Source organism: Pelophylax lessonae (genome assembly GCF_965119305.1).
Source record: "Pelophylax lessonae genome assembly, chromosome: 3".
Lineage (NCBI taxonomy): Eukaryota > Metazoa > Chordata > Amphibia > Anura > Ranidae > Pelophylax > Pelophylax lessonae.
This window is the reverse complement of record NC_138770.1, coordinates 578689287-578709082: the sequence shown is the minus strand read 5'-3', so window position 1 is coordinate 578709082 and position 19796 is coordinate 578689287. Positions and strand designations below refer to the sequence as shown.

Below are 19796 nucleotides of genomic sequence, written 5' to 3'. Positions count from 1 at the left end.
CGGAGGAATTTTTGTCTGGTCTTGCAGAACCCACTCATGGTTTGCCCAACCAAGACTTCTTGAAAACCCCCAGTGGAGGCCCTGAAGGGTTTAGATCCCTTGTCTTGAGGCCCTGAGGGACGAAAAGGCTGCTTGTGAGCTGAAAAGGATGATCCCCCGTCTGCGACAGGACTCCTTACCCTTAGAAGCCTGAGAAAGAAGAGTACTCTTTGCCCCCATGGAGGCCTTTGATGAGGTCATCCAAAGAAGCTCCAAAACAGGTAATCCGCCCACGAATGGAAGATCATACAAGGTCTTCTTAGAAGCATGGTCAACAGACCAGCATTTCAGCCAGATAATGGGCCGCAGGACCACTGCTAAAACAGACAGTGTAGAAGTCAGGGGAGAGGCGTCACAAAGGAACTGTAGCCCTTGGACCAACTGATCCGCCAGCTCCACAAAAGCAGGGGGGGGGGCTGTTTCTCCAGCTCCCAGCGTAGAATTTTGGCCCATTCAGTCATAACTTGTGACACCAGGGTGATGGTAAACACCGACCTAAGTGCCAACCCAGCTGCAATGAACATACATGGCGGGTCAAGGCCTCCGACCCTATGGGGGGGGGAGACGCTTTTTGCCCTGGACCAAATCCACTTGGACACCAGGAACTCCAGGACCGCCATCAATGTAGTCAGTTGTGGGGCCCCGGCAGCCTCAGAGGGGATCAGGTGGTGAAACATGCTTCAGGGACTCCATGGAGGTGGGAACCCACAAAAAGGCGTAAAAACACTGCAAGGGACACTTCACCATGCTTTAGGCACAACAAAGCCCAGCACAGCACTACCGCTGCAATAGCAGAAAGAGGGAAAGAGCAGAAAGGAGGGAGAGAAAACCCCACAAGGCACTCACCACCACCGTTACCACAGGTAATCACTGCTCAAATTATCTGCACACCATGCGGCGATCAGGAAGAGGAATATCTCTGTATCAGCACTAGAGGCCGAGGAAAGGCTTCCCAAAAACATGGCTGCCGCTATCTGCAATAGGAAACCATAGGAAAATGGCCGCCGAGGCTACACAAACATGGCTGCTGATCTGTAGCACACAAGGCTACAAGAAAATGGCGACCCACATGGCTCCCAGGGGCAGGAACAAAAAAAAAAAATCCCAACAGGGAGGAGGGCCCTGGCAAGCACACCTACCAGGCCCATCCCCCCCCCCCCCCCCACCCAAGGAGCAATTGTTCGGTCGCAGGCGGCCAAAGCAGCTCCCCACTCAACCCAAAAAAGGTATGTCTTCCCCGGTGGGTTTGGAGAAGGGTGCATGGACCGGGGGGGGGGGTTTGGACGGGAGCTTGGAGGGAGGGGAGTCCAGGGCCCACCCCAAAACCATCCATGGTTAGAGGGGTGTCAGCTACTTACCACAACAGGAACAGGGTGGGAACCGCTCCATCATAATGTGGGTGCTGTTGGCCAGAACAAAAACACTGAGAACCAGGCTGAAGCCAGTTCGTATGCACCCTCATGAGATGTTTAACTTGCAAGCCAGCCCCCCCCCCCCATCCAGTGGGGCCATGTCACGGCCGACTTAGCGCAGTGATGCAGTCTGCAATAGCTTGCGGGCAGAACTGGGCACACACACACGTATGAGAAAAAAAAAAAAATTCTAAAAAAAAAAAAATTTGCCAGGACCAGAGATCCCAGCAAGTAACTAGGTCTGTACTCCTGACTAGGCAGGAAAAAAAATGGAATACCTATAGAAAGTGGAAGTATACCCCCAGGGACTGCCCCATAGGCATGCTCAAGCTTTTTTTTCTCTGCCTAGTGTCCTACTCCTGTAGGGAGCAGTATAACCCTACAGTCATGAAGATAGAGCTGTGTGTCTTTTTATTTTGTTAATACAGTACTTACTAAAGCACCTTGACTGTATAGGCTTTTCTGGAAAAGGTGAAATTTGCCTTTAACCCTTGTGGTGCAGACCCAACTTTAAAAATTCTCGGAGTTGGGCTTTAAGTGCCCTTGCTGGCATCGCCACTGAGATACAGATTTTATACACAGAGGGGAAAAGACCAAATACCGAATTTCAGCAGTGTTGCTTTTGTTAAAAACCAATGAAAAACAAACAAGCCATTTCCTAACTCAATTCAACAAATTGTATGCAAATCTTAGTATACAGGATATTTTAGATAGTCATGTCATGCAGTTGATCACACGCTTGTTAGCATGCATAATTTGAGGATGTTAAGGCAAAAAAAAAAAAAAAAAATGGCACAAAATGGTCTAAGTCTAGAAGCGCTTGTGCAAATCCAATATTTACCTCTGGGGTTCCAAACCAAATGTCGCAAATATGATCACAAATGGCTTTGGCAGCCGACATAGCGCTGGATAACTTTCTTGCTGCAATAACAGCAGCACCACGCTGCTGAACAGTCTAGGAAAGATAAAAAAAAAACAAACACTATTAGAACCTGAATTGGAATTAAAACATTTCAAAAGATAGGAGGGTAAATTTAGCACTACACTCTTACCAGCACAGTGCTAAAATTTACCTTGCTAGGCCCAATATGAAGAGCCGTTTGTACTCATGCTCTTCCCGACTCAGAACATAGGCCATTAGAGATGAAATCACAAATTTAATTAAAGCATTTGTAACACCAAAAATGAAAAACCTATATATGCTTTCTTGTATGCCTACTGATTAGCGAGTGTTGTCTTTTTATTGAGCAGGTTGCTGAAAAATACCAGACTATGACAGTTCGAGTTCCTGTTTCAAACTGACCACATTAGCCATGATGGCAGATCCCTCAAAGCGTGCTCAGTTTGCGTCCCTTGCATGCCTGCTAGGAGATTTAGAGGGGCCGAACCCATGCCTGGCATCCTCCCATCTGCTGTAGTGGCACACCCCCTCCCAGCCCTGCTCATAGACAGCGGAGATTCAGGACAGTGCTTACATGGGAATGTTCTTTGACTCTGTGTCTGATCTGTCAGCCTGTAATCACACATCCCCCCTCCAGATGGATTAGGATCAGTTAGAAGGCGTTGTATAGTGCAGAAAGTGTGTATGTTGTGTGTGAGCGTGTTTAGAGCACTGTGCGAGACCGTCTGCAGGACTTGAAGAGTGAGCTGGATTGCAGGTGACTGGAAATGGGGGGGGGGGGGGGCTGCAGACTATTATCAGAATCCAGTATATGTTGGGGCACTAGGAGGTGGAGAGCAGCTGCAGAACAAGAGAAGCTGGCCAGCAAGTGATTACATATAGGGAGGAAAGCTGCAGGCTGTGCGTTTTACAGATACGAGACGGCTATGCAGACAGACAGGGAATGTACGTCCCCTGCTGTGTGTGACATCAGACGATGCCTGCCCACTTACTAGTGGGACATGCCCACTCTAGAGGGAGAGAGAACTGAAGGAAGATGCAGTCATGTGATCACAGGATAAATCCTTTATTTTTCGCACAGCTACATTTGATTATGGTTTTCACAAGTCATTTGCTACAGTAAAATGTACTGAGCTTACACATCTTAACATTCTTATCTCGTTTGAGGGCCAGTTCACATCAGAACATGGTGCAGGATAGGCGCATTTGGAGCCTGTTTCATGCACCATTCAAAACACTGCCAGCGATCTACTACAGGTGCCAATATACTGTAATGGCACCACAAACTCTGATAGCAAATGCAGTGACTGGCCACCAGATTACATGGTAGCATGCGTTATGGTGTGCTGCGTTTTTCAACAGTAGTGCATACACTTTTTGTGTGACTTGCAGCCACTGCCAAGCAGACTGCGTTCCTGTGCAATTCTGGTGTGAACTGGCCCTGAAGGTTTTCCTGCATACTGTAAGGTTTAATAGCTACTTCAAGCATTCTCCCCACCTCTCTTAATAGAGTTCCTTTTAGCTATTAATATTGGGTCAAACACTTGCCTAGACCTGACCACTAAATACAGAAGCGGATATAAAATTAATGACATTTACGCAGTAGGATGGTTAGGATTATGCTTTATTTAACCACTTGCCGCCCGCTCATAGTCAAATGACGGCGGAGCAGTGCGGCTCTCGTTCTGGGAGGACATCAAATGACGGCGCACCAGAATGGCCGCTTTCACGCGCCTGCAGGACACGGTGCAACCCTGGTCTTGGTTAAGAGCCAATGACGTGGCTCTTTACCCATGTGATAGGCTGTCCAATCACAGCCAGTCACATGTAAATGAGGAAGTGCCCTTTATCAGTGCTCTTCGCCTCACCCTGTCAGTGTGAGGCGAGGAGAGCCGATCAGTGGCTCCTCCTCAAAGGGGAGTCTAGGACAGTTAATCAGGGCAAAAATAAGTGCCCATAAATCACCCCACTCAATGCCCATCAGTGCCGGAGAAAAAATTACTTATTTACAAAACTTACTGACAATATAAAAAAACACTTTTCTTTTTCAAAATTTTCTGTCTTTTAGTAAAAATCCAAAAAAAACAGCGGTTTTAAATACCACCAAAAGAAAGCCATTTATGTGAAAGAAATAAAAAAAAAAAAAAAAAAAAGTTACATTTGGGTTTTACATGACCGCACAATTGTCAGCCAAAGTGGGACAGCGATGAAAGCTGAAAATTAACCTGGGCAGTGGGGGGGGGGGGGGGGAGTGGCCTGTATTGGAGTGGTTAAAGGTTAGTGGAGACTACATAAACAGATAATCTAGAAAGGGATAAAGCCCTTAGGTATAATAAAGGAATATGGATATGTACCATTATCTTGTTATATAGCAGGTATGTTATTCTTTTAGTGATGGTCACTTAATAAGGATCTGTGATCTTAGAGTATATGTATAATTAAACAATACTTTAATGTGCATAGTGTGGCCACAGGTTTACTTTAAAAGGCCAAGTTTACCTTTGGGAACAGGTTACACCTGTATTTAGAATGTAATAACCAACATGTTCCTAAGCATCCACACACCAGAGCGTTGGTCAGCCGAGTCAGTCATTCCTTGACCAGCATCTGTGAGTGAACTACCAGTCCCGTCTGTCACTGTGGCAGAAGGACTTAAATTCTCAATGTACTACTAGTGTGGCAATCAGCTCACTTGTAGTCCATTTAATATTTCACCAGTTTTCTAACTTAAAGTCAAGTACATGCAGACAGCTAGAAGGAGAGCACAATTTTTAGTTCCCTGTGGAAAAAAAAAAAAAAAAAAATGCATTTTTTTCCTGCAAAATATGTGAATTTTTTTTTTTACTTTAAAAAGTCTGTAGAAAAAAATAAAAGCTTTCCTCCTGCAAGGCAATATTTTAACATGCTAGTTAGTATGCACTGCATACTAGCACATTATGAAAGACTTGCCCTACAATGAAGCCCTTGAACAGTGTGCTGTCACCACTGCAGAAGCTTCCATCTTCCCCGGTCTTCATAGTTGCATAGTTAGTGAGGCTAGGGGGGGGGGGGAAAAAACACAAGTCCACCCAGTAAAACCTATGATGAGAGTGTGTTTGCTGTCAATTCCTTCCAGGTTCACAGCTGTCGCCACTTGAATGGCCGAGCAGCAATAATTGTCACTCTTGTGCATGAGTCCTGGCCACGGCACACAGCTTTGAAGAAATGGCACAAAGGTCACCGTCTACCGCTCGCTGGAATATCTCGTTAACCGTACAGGTTTAGGAGATTTTACCCACTGGCAAGCTTTATTATAAGCCTATCTGTAGGTAAAAATCAATGTGGAGTTTACTACCCTTTTAGGATTGTATGAGGCAATTCCCATTTTCCCCAAAGAGAAATTTAACAAAACAAAAAACACCCATGCTTTTGTCACATGACCTGCACAAGAGGGATCTTGGTGTATTTCTTATTCTTACCGAGATGAATTCCCCTTTAAGCCAGCTGTCGTCCTTCACTGCATCAAACACTGGCACATCCTTTCCTTGGAGATGGACAACAGCATGACTAGCATCAGGGTACTGGGTAGAGGAGTGATTTCCCCAGATGATCACATTCTTAACATCATCATTTGCTACCTTCAAGCGATTTGCAATCTGTAGAGGGAAAAAAAAAAAAGTGACAATTAATCCCCTGATGGGCCTAATGTGAAACGTTTATGGATCCATTAGTAACATATGGATATTGACATGTGCATGGCTGTCAGACATAGCACAATATGGTTTCCTGCTTTTCTGCTCATGACACTGTATACCAATCACAAACAGTATACATATCCCACATCACCCCAATGACAGTTCGCTCTAGAAAAGAGCCTTTTAAAGACAGTTAAAAGCAATGACTCCCCAACTCTTACCTGAGCTTTGGCTCTGTTGTGATCAAGACGGGTCAAGCAGCTGAAGTTCTCTTTAGGGATGGATGGAGCAGACTTCATGGCAGTCAGGCAGTTGGTGTTTGCAGGATTGCCCACCACAATCACCTTTAAAAGAAAAAGGGGAAAAAAAAAAAAAAGCTGTAATTTTGTAGTGACATTCTGAACACAATAGAAACACTTGACATTCAGTTCTAAAAATGGCAAAATATTGGAGGTTAAAACTGAAATTATAAGGACCTATTCAGCTATATTACCGTACTATGTTGTATTATGTACACTGCCTAAAATTTGAATGAGCTGCCAATGCACCACAAAAAAAAAAAAAAACATGGAGCACAGCGAGGTACCAGGAGTTTTCTTTTTTGGCATAGTAACCAAGTAAAGCTGACCATAGATGGTTTGAATCCTGGCCAGTTCAGCAGCCGGGGGCAGGCAGAAAGTACCCAAGTTTATCAACTTGGGTACAAACAGCCTGCCGGATTTTCCATGCGATTATTGCTAGCGACTATTCTAGCCACTAGCAATAAACATTGTGGTCTCCCGGTGGGGACGGCTTCCCCCTGCCAGGAGAACACCATGGCTCTGCAAGAGGGATTTCCCCATCAATCTATTTGCAACCCATGGCTGCAAAACTAAAGGAATAAAACTTGCCTCAAGACTCCCTTACAGTTTTTCCTTTTCCTATATACAGGTATGGGTGATCCAGAGAATAAAGCAAGGTTGCAGAACTATGCAAATCCAAACACACAGGAAATACACCAGTAGTTGTCACAAAGCTAAAGACAAGTTTGGAGTCTGAAGAACCAGCAGGGGCGAATGCAGACAGTAGTGCCTGGAGTTTGGACCTTTCACTGCTGGAGGGGGGCACATTTAAAAAAGTTAAGGGTAACAAATTTTAGAATGTCGTACGCTCACCCACTCAAAGTGCATTTAGTTGCACTTACGGGTGGTGTCACATGCACACCCGTTCCACATACATTTCTGATGTGCAAAGCAATCAGACTGACTTTGTACACTGTAGACAGTGAAGGTAAATGGCATTGCCATACACTGATAGGGTGATCAGGACAGGACTTAGACTACTTCTATTCAACAACTGTCCGACAAGATCCTCCAAAACAGGAGAACATTGCCTGCCCTGTCCAAAAAGAGTTGAAACAGTTGGCGGTCATTTAGTGTTTATAAAGAGCGCTCAATTGAACCCTTCAATCTTCTATAACAAACTAAGCGGTCAGACTTCGTTAGCTACTGCAAGTTTACGAACAGAAAAGTCTTAAGAATCACCTTCACAGACTTCTTGGCGTATTTGTCAAGAGCAGCACCTTGGGATTTAAAAATTTTAACATTGGCCTTCAGAAGGTCTTTTCTTTCCATCCCTTCCCTCCTTGGCATGGAGCCCACCAGAACAGCAACATCTAGGTCTTTGAAGGCTACATCTTCCTTGTCTGTAGCTATGACATCTGCACAAATAACACAACCAATTAACAGCAGAGAATATATCAAGTGCAGCTCTCAGCTACGTTTGGCAATTGTGCCTTAAACAAAAAAAAGAATTCCAGGCATGAGTATTTCATACATAGTTACATTGATCCAAGCTGGACATATGTAAATGACACACACACACGGCAGATGCCCCTGAAGCTGTAAAATCAGTGAAGTAGACCCCATTCCTCTAGTGATTTCCACTTGCTTCCAGGTAACATGCAAGCGGTTTCACTTCTGCTTACTGAATACAGAAAGTCAGCCACTTGGCACAGGTGCCCTTGAGAAATGCTTTGCATTCTCTGAATGCAAAGCGTTCTCTGATTGGATGAGGTGGAAGCGCAACATCATAGCCCAACCTCGTCCATGCTGCAGGAGAGATTCCTTCATCAACAGTTTTTTATAATTTGCATAAATGTATGGCCTCTGCCTCAATGGGGAGTTCAATAAGGATTCGTTTCCCACGAAGTCAGACAGTGTATAACCATCTAGAAATTGCTGTAACTCAGCATGTGTATTGGGTCAGAGAGGAACAAAGGTCTTGATAACAGACTTTTAAATGATTCAAGGCTTCTAATACAGTGTGAAAAAAAAAAAAAAAAAAAAACAGTAAAGGAGTGCTGTGCCTGCCAACCCTTCAGATCCTCCCAGCACGATACCAGTCTGGTAGCCCCACACAGTGTTCTTGAATTGTGGACTGTTCCTGACGTCATGCCCAGAGCAGATGCAACAGACCAGTCCACCATTGGACCGTGGGGGGGGAGTGCAGTTTTCCAGTGGAACAAAGGATTGGGTGAGTATAGTCTTCTCACCTCTAGACAAAACTAGAAGAAAACCCATGCAGTGCGGGCACAGCGCCACTGCATAGGAACATTTTTTTTTTTTTTGCCCGGAGTTGGGCTTTAAAGAAGAATCACTGATGTGAAAGAACAAGATGCAATACGGAAATGTAAACTTGCATGCGTTCTAGATCACCACCACAACGATTCAACCCATGACCTATAGATTCTGAAATCTGTACTGTACTACGCTACAGAATTTCACAAACAACTTGAAAACAACATAATAAAATTACAAAAACGGTCAGGCTGTTTTTAAGGCAGAGTGCAGAACTAACCTTTACCCTTCAGATAAGCAAAAGCATTACACGAAATAACACTTTGGACTTTCAGGAATATTTTCACAAATCAAGGTTAAATGTGACCTAGGAGTTACATTAGCGAGCAGTACACCAGCTTACCTGGTATGTACCTCTGCCAGCATAAGAAACTATTTTTATAAATAGTATATATCCTTAGAATGAGGATTTGTTGTCTTATAGGGAATATGCCCTGGCTGACCAAGTTTGATCAAACCCAATCTACATCGATGGGAAAGGAAGTTCATTTGACTATTTATTATCTGGTGTTCATCATGTGCCCATGCTTGGGTTGTAATGGGGTTTGAGGGGTGGCATCTTGCTGGATCTGTCTGCTATGCAATACTATATATGGATGCCGCTGGGTGAGATGTGTCTTCTAGTATCTCCTGCTACCTACTAATCATTCCCCAACTAGTTATCAAAGTCTGCCATGAGGATTCAGATGCATATGCTATCCTGATATTTTGATCTATTGGATGCGGGTTTGAGCTGGTAGTTGGGGCTGTTGGTTGTATTTTAAGTTTATGACCACTGTTAGTTGAATTATGTTAGTTCATTTAGACTGTATGTTTGTTGGCCAGGTGTGGCCTTCTCCCGCAAGAGCTGGTGTTGTGCCAGCTCTATCAAGTAAATTTCTCTTTTGTTACCGGTATTTTAAATCAATAAAAATTTTTTTTTTTTGAAAATAAGTCTACCATGAGGATGGGAAAAAAAAAAAAAAAAAAAAAAAAAAAAAAAAAAAAAAAAGGAAGAAGGACACCAAAACATCCACTACACAGAGATAAAACACATGGCAACTCAGTCCTGAGGGTAAACAAAATGACACAATGAGGACTAGTGCTTCGCCTTCTGACTTATTTGCCCATTTTCATGATACGAGTCCTCCAACCCCCAGTAAGAAAACATCCAACCACCTTACTAGAAGTTGCATAGAGCCAGGACAAGCTCTTTCTTCCGCCTGCACCCAATAGGAGTCACTGGACCTTTCGGATACATGACCTGATTAACACCCCAAGCTATAAGCAATGTAGGTAGGTTTACAGGTGCCTTAAAGCAGAACTTCTGCCAAAAGAGGAAGTCCCGCTTTAAGTCTAGTAGGGGTGTGGTTCTTCCTGGGAGCCTGCCATCCTGAGACATACTCTGATGCACTGCGTGTTATTTATTGCATACGGCTATGTTTACATGATTTACGCCCCCTGTTACGCTGTTTGGCTGTATTTAAATTCACTGCCTTTGTTGATTTGTATGCCTGTCTCTCCTCAATAAACATTAAATTTATAAAACCCCTTTTTAGCATAAAAGTACAACTGTATTATTGCAATACCTATGTAATCATGTGTATAAAAGACTTCAACTGCGTCAAAACAGAACAGTTATTTTGGAAAGATGCGGAGTGTATCTTTACATCTGTTCCCTACTGCAGTAGCTATTTGGAACCACTAATCAATATGAGGATAAGAGTTGTCCATCTATAAGATGTCCAGAACAAATGGAGAGCCAGCCAGGAGGAATTTACAGGTGACCCTGAGAAACAAGGAGCTTGAGACGGTCCAGGAATTTCTGATAATCAGCCAGCTGAGGTAAGCCTTTTGCTTACATTTGGGTTATCAGACTTCCTTAATCAGTTAAGGTCTTTTGGGATAAAAGGGTACCCATTTTACTCCCCTTAATCTAACTGTATTGATTGGTGGGATAGATATACATTTTAAGTTGTCGCTGTCCATTGGAGTGTTATAAGAAAGGTAAGAATAGTGCTGGTAACAGGATATATGAAGAACACATCTGCTGTAATAATAGTTTAGAGGCAAAAGGTAAAGAGAAAAAGACTGGTCAGTCATTATGGGCATTAAATTAAGGGAATGACCCTTAAAAAATGCCCAGGGCAAGAGGAGCGCTAGAAAATATATGAACCAAAAGGTGCGGTTCTGCCTATACTGACCCCTTAGATAAAACATTAAAGTGGACAGGGATCCACAATGGGTAACAAAAGTCCATGGGGACTAAGAATCATGCAGACTAAACAGCTAGAGGAAAAGCCATCTATGTGAGCAGGATGGACGAAGGGTGACAGACAAATTTACACTAGACATAAAAAGGGAAATTTTGATGTTAATTGTGATGAATTTAGGGTCAGGCACTATAACTAGTAAAATTCTAAAAACGTGGGAAAGCCAAAAACAGAAAAATGAGAGTCAAACTGTATAGGAATAAAAATTTTTGGCCCTGGCTCAACCAGAATACTTTATATGTGGCCAGAGAGGGAACATGGAAGGAGCATTTTGTCTGCCTGTCTGATCATAGGAGCTAGAGTAAGTGAAGTACAGGATTACAGTACATAGGATGTAAGGGATATCAGAACAAAATAAGGAAAACAGATCACCGGCAGGGGGGAAACAGTTTCCCACGTGATCAGCTGTGTTCCAATGACACAGCCGATCACAATGGAGGCGCCCCGGGAGATGACCGCGCATGCGCGATCGGGAGCGCGGTCATGTCGGTGGCACTGTGTTCCGTAGGAACACAGCTGTCACCGGCAGTAGTAAACAGTCACTTACAGTGACTGTTTACTATGTGATCGGCTGTGAATCCATTCACAGCCGATCACAAAATGTAAACAAAGCAGTAACTCACTGTTACTAGCTCTTTTCCCCTCACACAGTTTCCAGTATGAGGGGAGAAGAGCTAGAAACAGTGAGTTACTGCTCTGTACACATGTCACAAAGTAAAAATCACACCAATAAAGGTCCCCACACAGTCCTCAGCCCCCCCCAATGTCACCTGTCACCCAACAGTCACCTCATCAGTGCCCAGAAATTGACACCCATAACGTTCACATGTGAGCGCAGCGATCGCGGGCAGAATCACTGCGATTCTGCCCGCAATCCGGAAATCATTGCAAATTGCGGGACGCCTGTGCGTTGCCCGATTTTTGCAATAGCACCCCAAACGCTGTGCGATGTTGCCGCCATTTCCGGCGGTAACATCGCGCAAACATCGCATTACGCCCATCAGTCATCGTCACCTGTCACCCCATCAGTCATCGTCACCCCATCAGTCATCGTCACCCCATCAGTCATCGTCACCCCATCAGTCATCGTCACCCCATCAGTCATCGTCACCCCATCAGTCATCGTCACCCCATCAGTCATCGTCACCCCATCAGTCATCGTCACCCCATCAGTCATCGTCACCCCATCAGTCATCGTCACCTGTTTGCCATATACATGCAATCACTTACTGACCGCCTAACGACTATATGCGTCGGCCATTAAAAGCTAAATACTGGGGTTATGGCAGCAGATAGCCCCCATAACCCCGGTATTTTTTGAAACGGCGGGCGGTCGGCTTTCAGATAAGGGTGGTCCCAGTGGCGGAATTACCCTTACGGTGCAGGGGAAGAGGTGCCCCCCCCCCTCCTGCCGCGTCCCAGACGTTTTCCCAGCTTACCGGACCCGCCGGCAGCGGGGAAAACTATCCGGTCCCGGATACTCAGAGACAGGAAGTCGAGTGAGGGCAAGATGGCCCTCACTCAACTCTATGGTCTTGGAGGACCGGAGCTACGTCAAAAGACGTTGCCTAGCAACCGGTTTAAAGGGCCGCTTTTTTTTTTTTTCCTCTTTCAACAATTTTTTTTTTTTAGTGTAGTTGTGAGGTCTTTTTGACCCCAGATTTCACAATAAAGAGGACCTGTCATGCCTATTTCTATTACAAGGGATGTTTACATTCCTTGTAATAGGAATAAAAAAGGATCCAAACATTTTTTTTTTTAAACTGTAAAAATAAAAAAATAAATAAAATAGGAAAAAAAATAAAATTTAAGCGCCCTGTCACCGTTAACTCGCACGCAGAAGCAAACGCATACGCAAGTCCCGCCCACATCTGTAAATGGTGTTCAAACCATACATGTGAGGTATCGCCGCGATCGTTAGAGCGAGAGCAATAATTTGAGCCCTAGACCTCTGTAACTCTAAGCTAGTAACCTGCAGAAATTTTTAAAATGTTGCCTATGGGGATTTTTAAGTACCAATGTTTGGCGCCATTCTGTGAGCATGCGCAATTTTGAAGCATGACATGTTGGGTATCTAATTACTCGGCGTAACATTATCTTTCACATTATGGAAAAAAATTGTGCTAAATTTACTGTTTTATTTTTTAGTTCAAAAAAGTGAATTTTTTTTTTTTTCAAAAAATCGCATTTGGAAGACTGCTGCGCAAATATGGTGTGATAAAAAAATATTGCAACGATCTCCATTTTATTCTCTAGGGTCTCGGCTAAAAAAAAAAATATATAATGTTTGGGGGTTCCAAGTAGTTTTCTAGCAAAAAAAATTATTTTAGCTTGTAAACACCAAGTGTCAAAAATAGGCCCAGTCTTAAAGTGGATAAATGGTCAACTTTGTGTAAAGCGCTACTTGGATGTTAGGCCTCTGTATGTGGCCAGGCAGTGAAAAAGTGTTACACATGTGGTATCGCCATACTCAGGAGGAATAGCAGAATGTATTTTGGGGTGCAATTTTTGCTATGTACATGCTATGTGTTAGAAATATTGCATAAATGGACAGCTTTGTGTAAAAAAAAAAGTGTTCATTTTCTTTCCACATTTTCCAAAAACTTGTGGAAAAAAAAAAAATGACATTCAAAAGACTCATTATGCCTCAAAAATTATACGTTGGGCTGTTTGCTTTCCAAAATGGGGTCATTTTATGGGGGTTTCCATTGTCCTGGTGCTCCAGGGCCTTCAAAAGTGCGATAGGTGGTCAGGAAATTATATGTGTAATTTATGCTCCTAGAATGCCGGACGCTGCTACTTGGATGTTAGGCCTCTGTATGTGGCCAGGCTGTGAAAAAGTCTCACACATGTGGTATCGCCATACTCAGGAGGAGTAGTAGAATGTGTTTTGGGGGTGTAGTTGCAAGTATACATGTGCTGTGTGAGAGAAATAACCTGTTAATACGGCAATTTGTAAAAAAAAAAAAAAAAAAAAAAAAAAAAAAAAAAATCTTCATTTTGCAAAGCATTGTGGGAAAAAATTACAACTTAAAAAACTCACCATGCCCCTTATTAAATACCTTGGAATGTCTACTTTCCAAAAAGGGGTCATTTGGGGGGTATTTGTACTTTCCTGACTTTAGTGTCTCAAGAAATGAGATAGGCCTTCAGTACATCAGGTGTGATCAATTTTCAATGATTCGCACCATAGCTTGTGGACTCTAACTTTCACAAAGACCAAATATACACTTACTTGGGTTTTTTTTACCAAAGATAAGTAGCAGTATAAATTTTGGCCAAAATTTGTGAAGAACAAAAAGACTAATTTGCAAAATTTTATGACCGAAACAAAGAAAAAATGCGTTTCACGATATTTTCAGTCTTTTTTTATTTATAGCACAAAAAATAAAAAACCCAGTATTGATCAAATACCATCAAAAGAAAGCTCTATTTGTGTGAAAAAAGGACACAATTTTTGTATGGGTACAGTGTTGCATGACTGAGTAATTCTCAGTCAAAGTGTGAGAGCGCTGAAAGCTGAAAATCGGTCTGGGCAGGAAGGGGGTGAAAGTGTACTGTAGGCAAGTGGTTAAGGAAGTAAAGAAAGTGAGGAGAATGATCTGTATGTGTTGTGTACAAATAGGAAGGAAAAAAAAAACAAAAAAAAAACACTGGATTTTTGTAAGAACTTACTGTAAAATTTTTCTCGAGTCCATTGACAGAAGCAGCTCTTATACCATAGGTTATGCTGCACCCTGCAGGAGTAAAAAAAAAAAAAAAAAAAAAAAAAAAAAAAAAAAAAGGCAATTCACCACGCCCATGGAGGCTGTCCCTATAGGCATAACCCTACACACCCTGCTCCAGCAAACCAGTTTTGTTGCAAGCAGTGAAAAGACACAAACCATCCCCATAGCAGAGGAGCGTGTGCTAAGTCTATCAATATAGAGAGAGAAAGGATTTTACGGTAAGTTCTTACAAAAATCTAGTTCTCTATAATCCATTGGCAGACGCAGCTCTTATGCTTCTTATACCATAGGGACATCCCAAAGCAATGTTGGCATGAGGGGTGGGGATAACGCAACCAGATAGTAAAAAACTCCAAAGGCTAAACTTAGCCAACTGGGTAGCATGAAGCTCACCCATGAAAAAAAAAACTCCTGAAGAGAAATAAATGATTCTCTTATGAAAAAGCAGCCTGCAAATCCTTGCGGCCAAAGGAAGCATCTGAAGATGCCAACAAATGTACCTTGTAGTAGAATTTTGTAAAAGTGTGCACAGAAGACCAAGTTGCTGCTTTACAAACTTCCCAGGATGGCAATCCCTTTCCAAAGTAACAATGCCAACACCGGGGCCAGAACCTTGTTAAAAACTTGGGAGTGTAGGCGAGACCAAAAGGGTAACGCCACAAATTGAAAATGCTCCTCTGACACCGCAAAGCGGAGAAATTGCTGGTATCCCCCGTAGATGGAGGATGTCCTACTGCACTAGGCACAAACAAACTGGTTTGCAGGAGCACGGTGTGTGGGGTTATGCCTTTAGGGACAGCCCCCGTGGGCGTGGTGAATTGCTTTTTTTCCTGCTTGTACTACTCCTGCAGGGGGCATCATAACCTAGGGTATAAGAAGCATAAGAGCTGCATCGGTCAATGACAATAGATAAATGTAAAGCGGTTTTAGAGAGATAATTGTGTGTGTGAATGCTGGAACTCTAAAGCCCCGTAAACACGCGTCGAAATTCGGCCGGGAATTTTCGTCCGACAACTGATCCGTCGATTTTCGGCTTGTTAGTATGATGCTTCCGACAACTGACTCCGACTTTTCGGCCGACAAAATTCTGGTGTGCAGGCTATAAAATTTTTGTCCTCCGTCAAAACACGTCCGATTTTCGTGCAGTCAGTACAGATTGACAGGGAAAAAAAAAATCTTATGAGCAAGACTGGGCATGCTCAGAGAAGAAAGAACACAAAGAAAGCAACCCAACACATGACATCACTTCTTAAGTAGAATTTTGTCATGCTTGAAAATGCGTGTGCAGTCTAGGCACATTCCAACCAACAAAACACCACTCTGGACAAAAGATGGACGACCGATCGGCGGAAATTCGTTACACGTGTACTAGGCTTTAGTTTTACATCTTGTGTGTCAGGTTAGCTCTTTGCAGACGTGATAGTCTCCCTTGCCCTCCCTTTCTCATGAAAGGAATGTACTAGGATGAGACAGTGATTTCTGGCAAGGTCACCCATGATATTACTACACGTATATCATAGCAATGTGCGCGGAGTTAAATTAATCTAATGATAAACCATGTGATCAGTTATTTTGAATCCGTTTCCCAAACCGAATGGCAAAATGAAGGTTAAATTGAGAAAAGTGCACACAGTATAGAATAACACATATTAAAGATCCTTGGTTACTGGAAACAGTGCATTAAGAAAAAAAAAAAAAAAAAATTGGTAAAAACGCAAGGAGATCTATAACTGTGGGAATATATTGGAATTGGGCTGGGTGTTACTTTCAGATTTAAGGTTAACAATTCTATTAATATAGATACATTTTAAAATTGAGACAACCTTTTGGTTGGAAATAAAATACAGGTTTATTGGGAAAACTTGTAATATGGGGTTAGTTTAGATCAAGAGGAGGTTGATAATTATAACAGCTGCTATAGTACTGAACAAAACCAAGATGGATGGGATACATTGGAATTTTCTACAAAAGATGAAATCTAGGAGGTCGTCTGAACTTGATGTGCGGTCCATAATGTGAGTGTAACAAAATGTAAAATATAACAGACCCATCACATAAAGTCCACACACCCTGTTGGGATAGAGGTCACCTGCAGCCAAGCTGTTTTATAGTTTTTGATCTGGCTGACTATACTTGTTTTTATTTTTGAATTCCAAAGCAGAATGTGTGGATTGTGAAATGATGTGTTCATTTTCCTTGTAAGTGCAGTAGTAAACTGCTGCATTACTGCACAGTATGGTTCTAATTTATGAAATATATTATATTGTCAGATGGGAACTAAGGACTTGTGTTATCTTGCTCAAAACTAACAGCACATGTAATGAGAAAATATAATATTGCCAGGAAAGGTTGTCTTTTTGAAATTTGAAATATGAAACTGGAGTTTACACAAACCACATGATGAAAAAAAAAAAAAAAAAAAAAAGCCATTGTAATATACATCTCATGCAAGCGGGACCCAACAATGAAGAGTTCACCCAACTAAAGTAGTAGTAGCAAAGTTAGAAATTTTTTTTGGTCAGTCAATTTAACTTTTACGGTCCCACATTTTGTGCAGCAAATATTGCAAACAGCCTAACTAAATATTTGTTTAATGAAAGGTTTACAAAATATGAATGTGTTTTGTTATGTACAAACCTAACAATGAAAAATACTTACACTGAACCCAGCCACCTTATTGCCTGTATTGGAGGAGGCTGGAGACAAAGAAAAACTACATGTGTTAAACTAATGATGTAGGAATCAGCTGCTGCGAGTCCAGAGCAGGACACTCCCTGAAGACCCAAATATTTGATTTTTTTGTACCAAGGATGGCAATACCCATACTGAGTATGCAATTATCACCCACAAGGACGCTCTGTAATCAGACATTAGACCCTTCTTCCCCAGCTCCAGAAGCAGAGCTCAATGCTTTAGCAATGCCTGTGAGCTATCAAAACCGTTTACATTTACATAGAGATTTAGAGAGCTTTTGGTTCCATTTGAAGGGCCAGAAGTTGGTTTACCTGCCTGAAGTAAAAACCTAACATGCCAAGTTAATTGATTGGCTGTCTTCAGCCTTCCAGCTTCTTGCTGAGGTAGCCACACACTAACATTAAAACTCACATGGAAGCAAACCAGGCAACTAAGAATGATGCATTACAGCCCTGGACACTTTCTGGGTCTGTGCAACTCACAGATTCCACCCTAGTTCTGCCCCAGTAGAGCTTGGAATAATATTTAAACTTTAGGGACCCCAGAACGAGAACAAGTGGTCCACATGGGGGCAACTTCTTATGAAACAAGACTTTGAAAAAGGTGATCTTATGTCTGCCAGCCACTCCTTTCCCTTCAGCTTGACACATGGACCGTGTCATAAGTCAAAGGCAGCTATAGCCATCTTATTAAATGTGTGTGGGATTGTGCCAGGGTTCACCACCGTTTTTATAATGACCGTTTGTTTTACCGGTTACCAAAAGCTGAACATCCCTTGCAGAGATTACAAAAAATATATTATATCCAGACGCCCAAGTCAGGATCTTACGAGTATGCATTTTATCTGCATGGACATGCTTTCGGGATGGCCAGAAGTTTGGCCACTGGTAAATTCTAAAGGCCACAGTAAAAAGTATTATTAGAAGTAGTTTGTAAGTACAGAGTCCCAGAAACTTTATGGGAGAGTCCTTACAAAAAGTTGAGGATTTTACACCTCTACCCATCAACAATGTAGTGGAAAAAGTAGAGTAAGAAACGATGGCCTGAAGGTCTTCATAGATTTTTTTTAAGCCCGTAAGCGGGTATTGGTCTCTCTCCCTGAGATTTGGTTAGGGAGCGTGTTGCTCACTTGCTTATAATTTGTCTCAGCAGTTGAAGGCCTCAACTCAGATCTCACAGAGAAGGTTCTGATCTTTTAAGATTTTGACAAACTCATTTATATGCGTTTTCTCCCCAATTCCAGATCCTAAAAGTTTGGAAGGATCTCAAACTAAAGCCAGGTGACTTGTGGATTATTGAGAGATATATATATATATATATCTCTATCTCTATGTGTGGACACACAATATAGTATCTATTTAATGTACAGTTTACAAAACTTGAAGGAAAAGTCACCTGGACCCACACACTGCAAAAATGACTAAGAGAAAGTATCTGTTTCCCCTCTTTCGGAATCACAGTTTGAGGTACTATTTATTCAAATGCTTGAATTGTATTGATTATATATTTAATGTGATTTGAAAAGTAGTTCAGTCATGTTGAAGTCATATTGTCTTCTATAGGTCTTCCATTTTATGTAGAATTGTCTGTGATTACCTAAGTCAGCATGTCCACAGTTAAGCTAGAAGGCCATTCCAGCCACAGGAGTGTACAGCCAATTACTCGCAAATATTTTTTTATCAATATTTTTTTACAATGAAAAGTCATTTTGTAATGAAAAAGCTGCTCTCAGCTATTATTCTCCACAATGGAGTTTGCCTCTTTGGCCGGGACTACCTCCACTTAAGTGTGTGGAGGCTCCAGGTTAAAAGATAGCAGGTATGGCTAGGGATCAAAATATTGATCAAAAGAGGGGAGATGTAAAGGAAATTTGTACATACTGTATATTGTATATATTGCACACGGCACCAATAATGTTTTCATTAAGTGTTTGCATTCTTTCAAGTCCTGATAAGAATTAGCCTGCCTTTGTTACGCTCCTTGTTAACAAAAAAGTCTTTAATATTAATGTGATACCTACGTAATTATGGTTAAAAAAAGTCGGCTTGTCAGGTATACACCCCCCCAGAGGCTGCAGTCACCAGGAGTGTGTAACCCCCCCCCCCTGTAAAAAGGCTAAAGCATTGCATTTGAATATAGAGTACCATCGTTTTTTGCCACTTACAGGTGCAAGTCATTTTGGAGCTTGACATGGGGGGGGGGGGGGGGGGGGGACGATTTACTTAGCAACCTCTGAGGAAGTCAAGTGATCATGACAATATGCAGGGGGAGAAGTCAGTTGAGAGAGGATTGGGTTTGTGGAACATATGGGAGCTGCTGCCCCATCAGATGATGTCTATATACTACACAATGGGAGTTTATCTTTTATACTGAGGGGATGTGGAGGAAAGGAAATCCAGACAGACAAAGCCAACTCAGAGGAAAGTGGAAGAAGACTGAAGGGTTGAGGAGCCAGGATTTAACCCTAGCATAGGAAGG

General features: G+C 42.4%; 1 protein-coding gene across 1 annotated transcript in view; it reads right to left on the bottom strand.

Annotated features, from left to right (window-relative positions):
* The window catches only part of MDH1 (malate dehydrogenase 1), a 34537-nt gene that overhangs the window by 6059 nt on the left and 8682 nt on the right, over positions 1-19796 (bottom strand). Inside the window, exons 4-7 of the mRNA XM_082251431.1 lie at positions 7550-7725; positions 6248-6370; positions 5811-5987; positions 2293-2406 (exon numbers count right to left, since the gene is read on the bottom strand). Of these exons, the coding sequence (XP_082107557.1) occupies positions 2293-2406; positions 5811-5987; positions 6248-6370; positions 7550-7725 (590 nt within the window). The remainder of the gene's footprint in view (positions 1-2292; positions 2407-5810; positions 5988-6247; positions 6371-7549; positions 7726-19796) is intronic.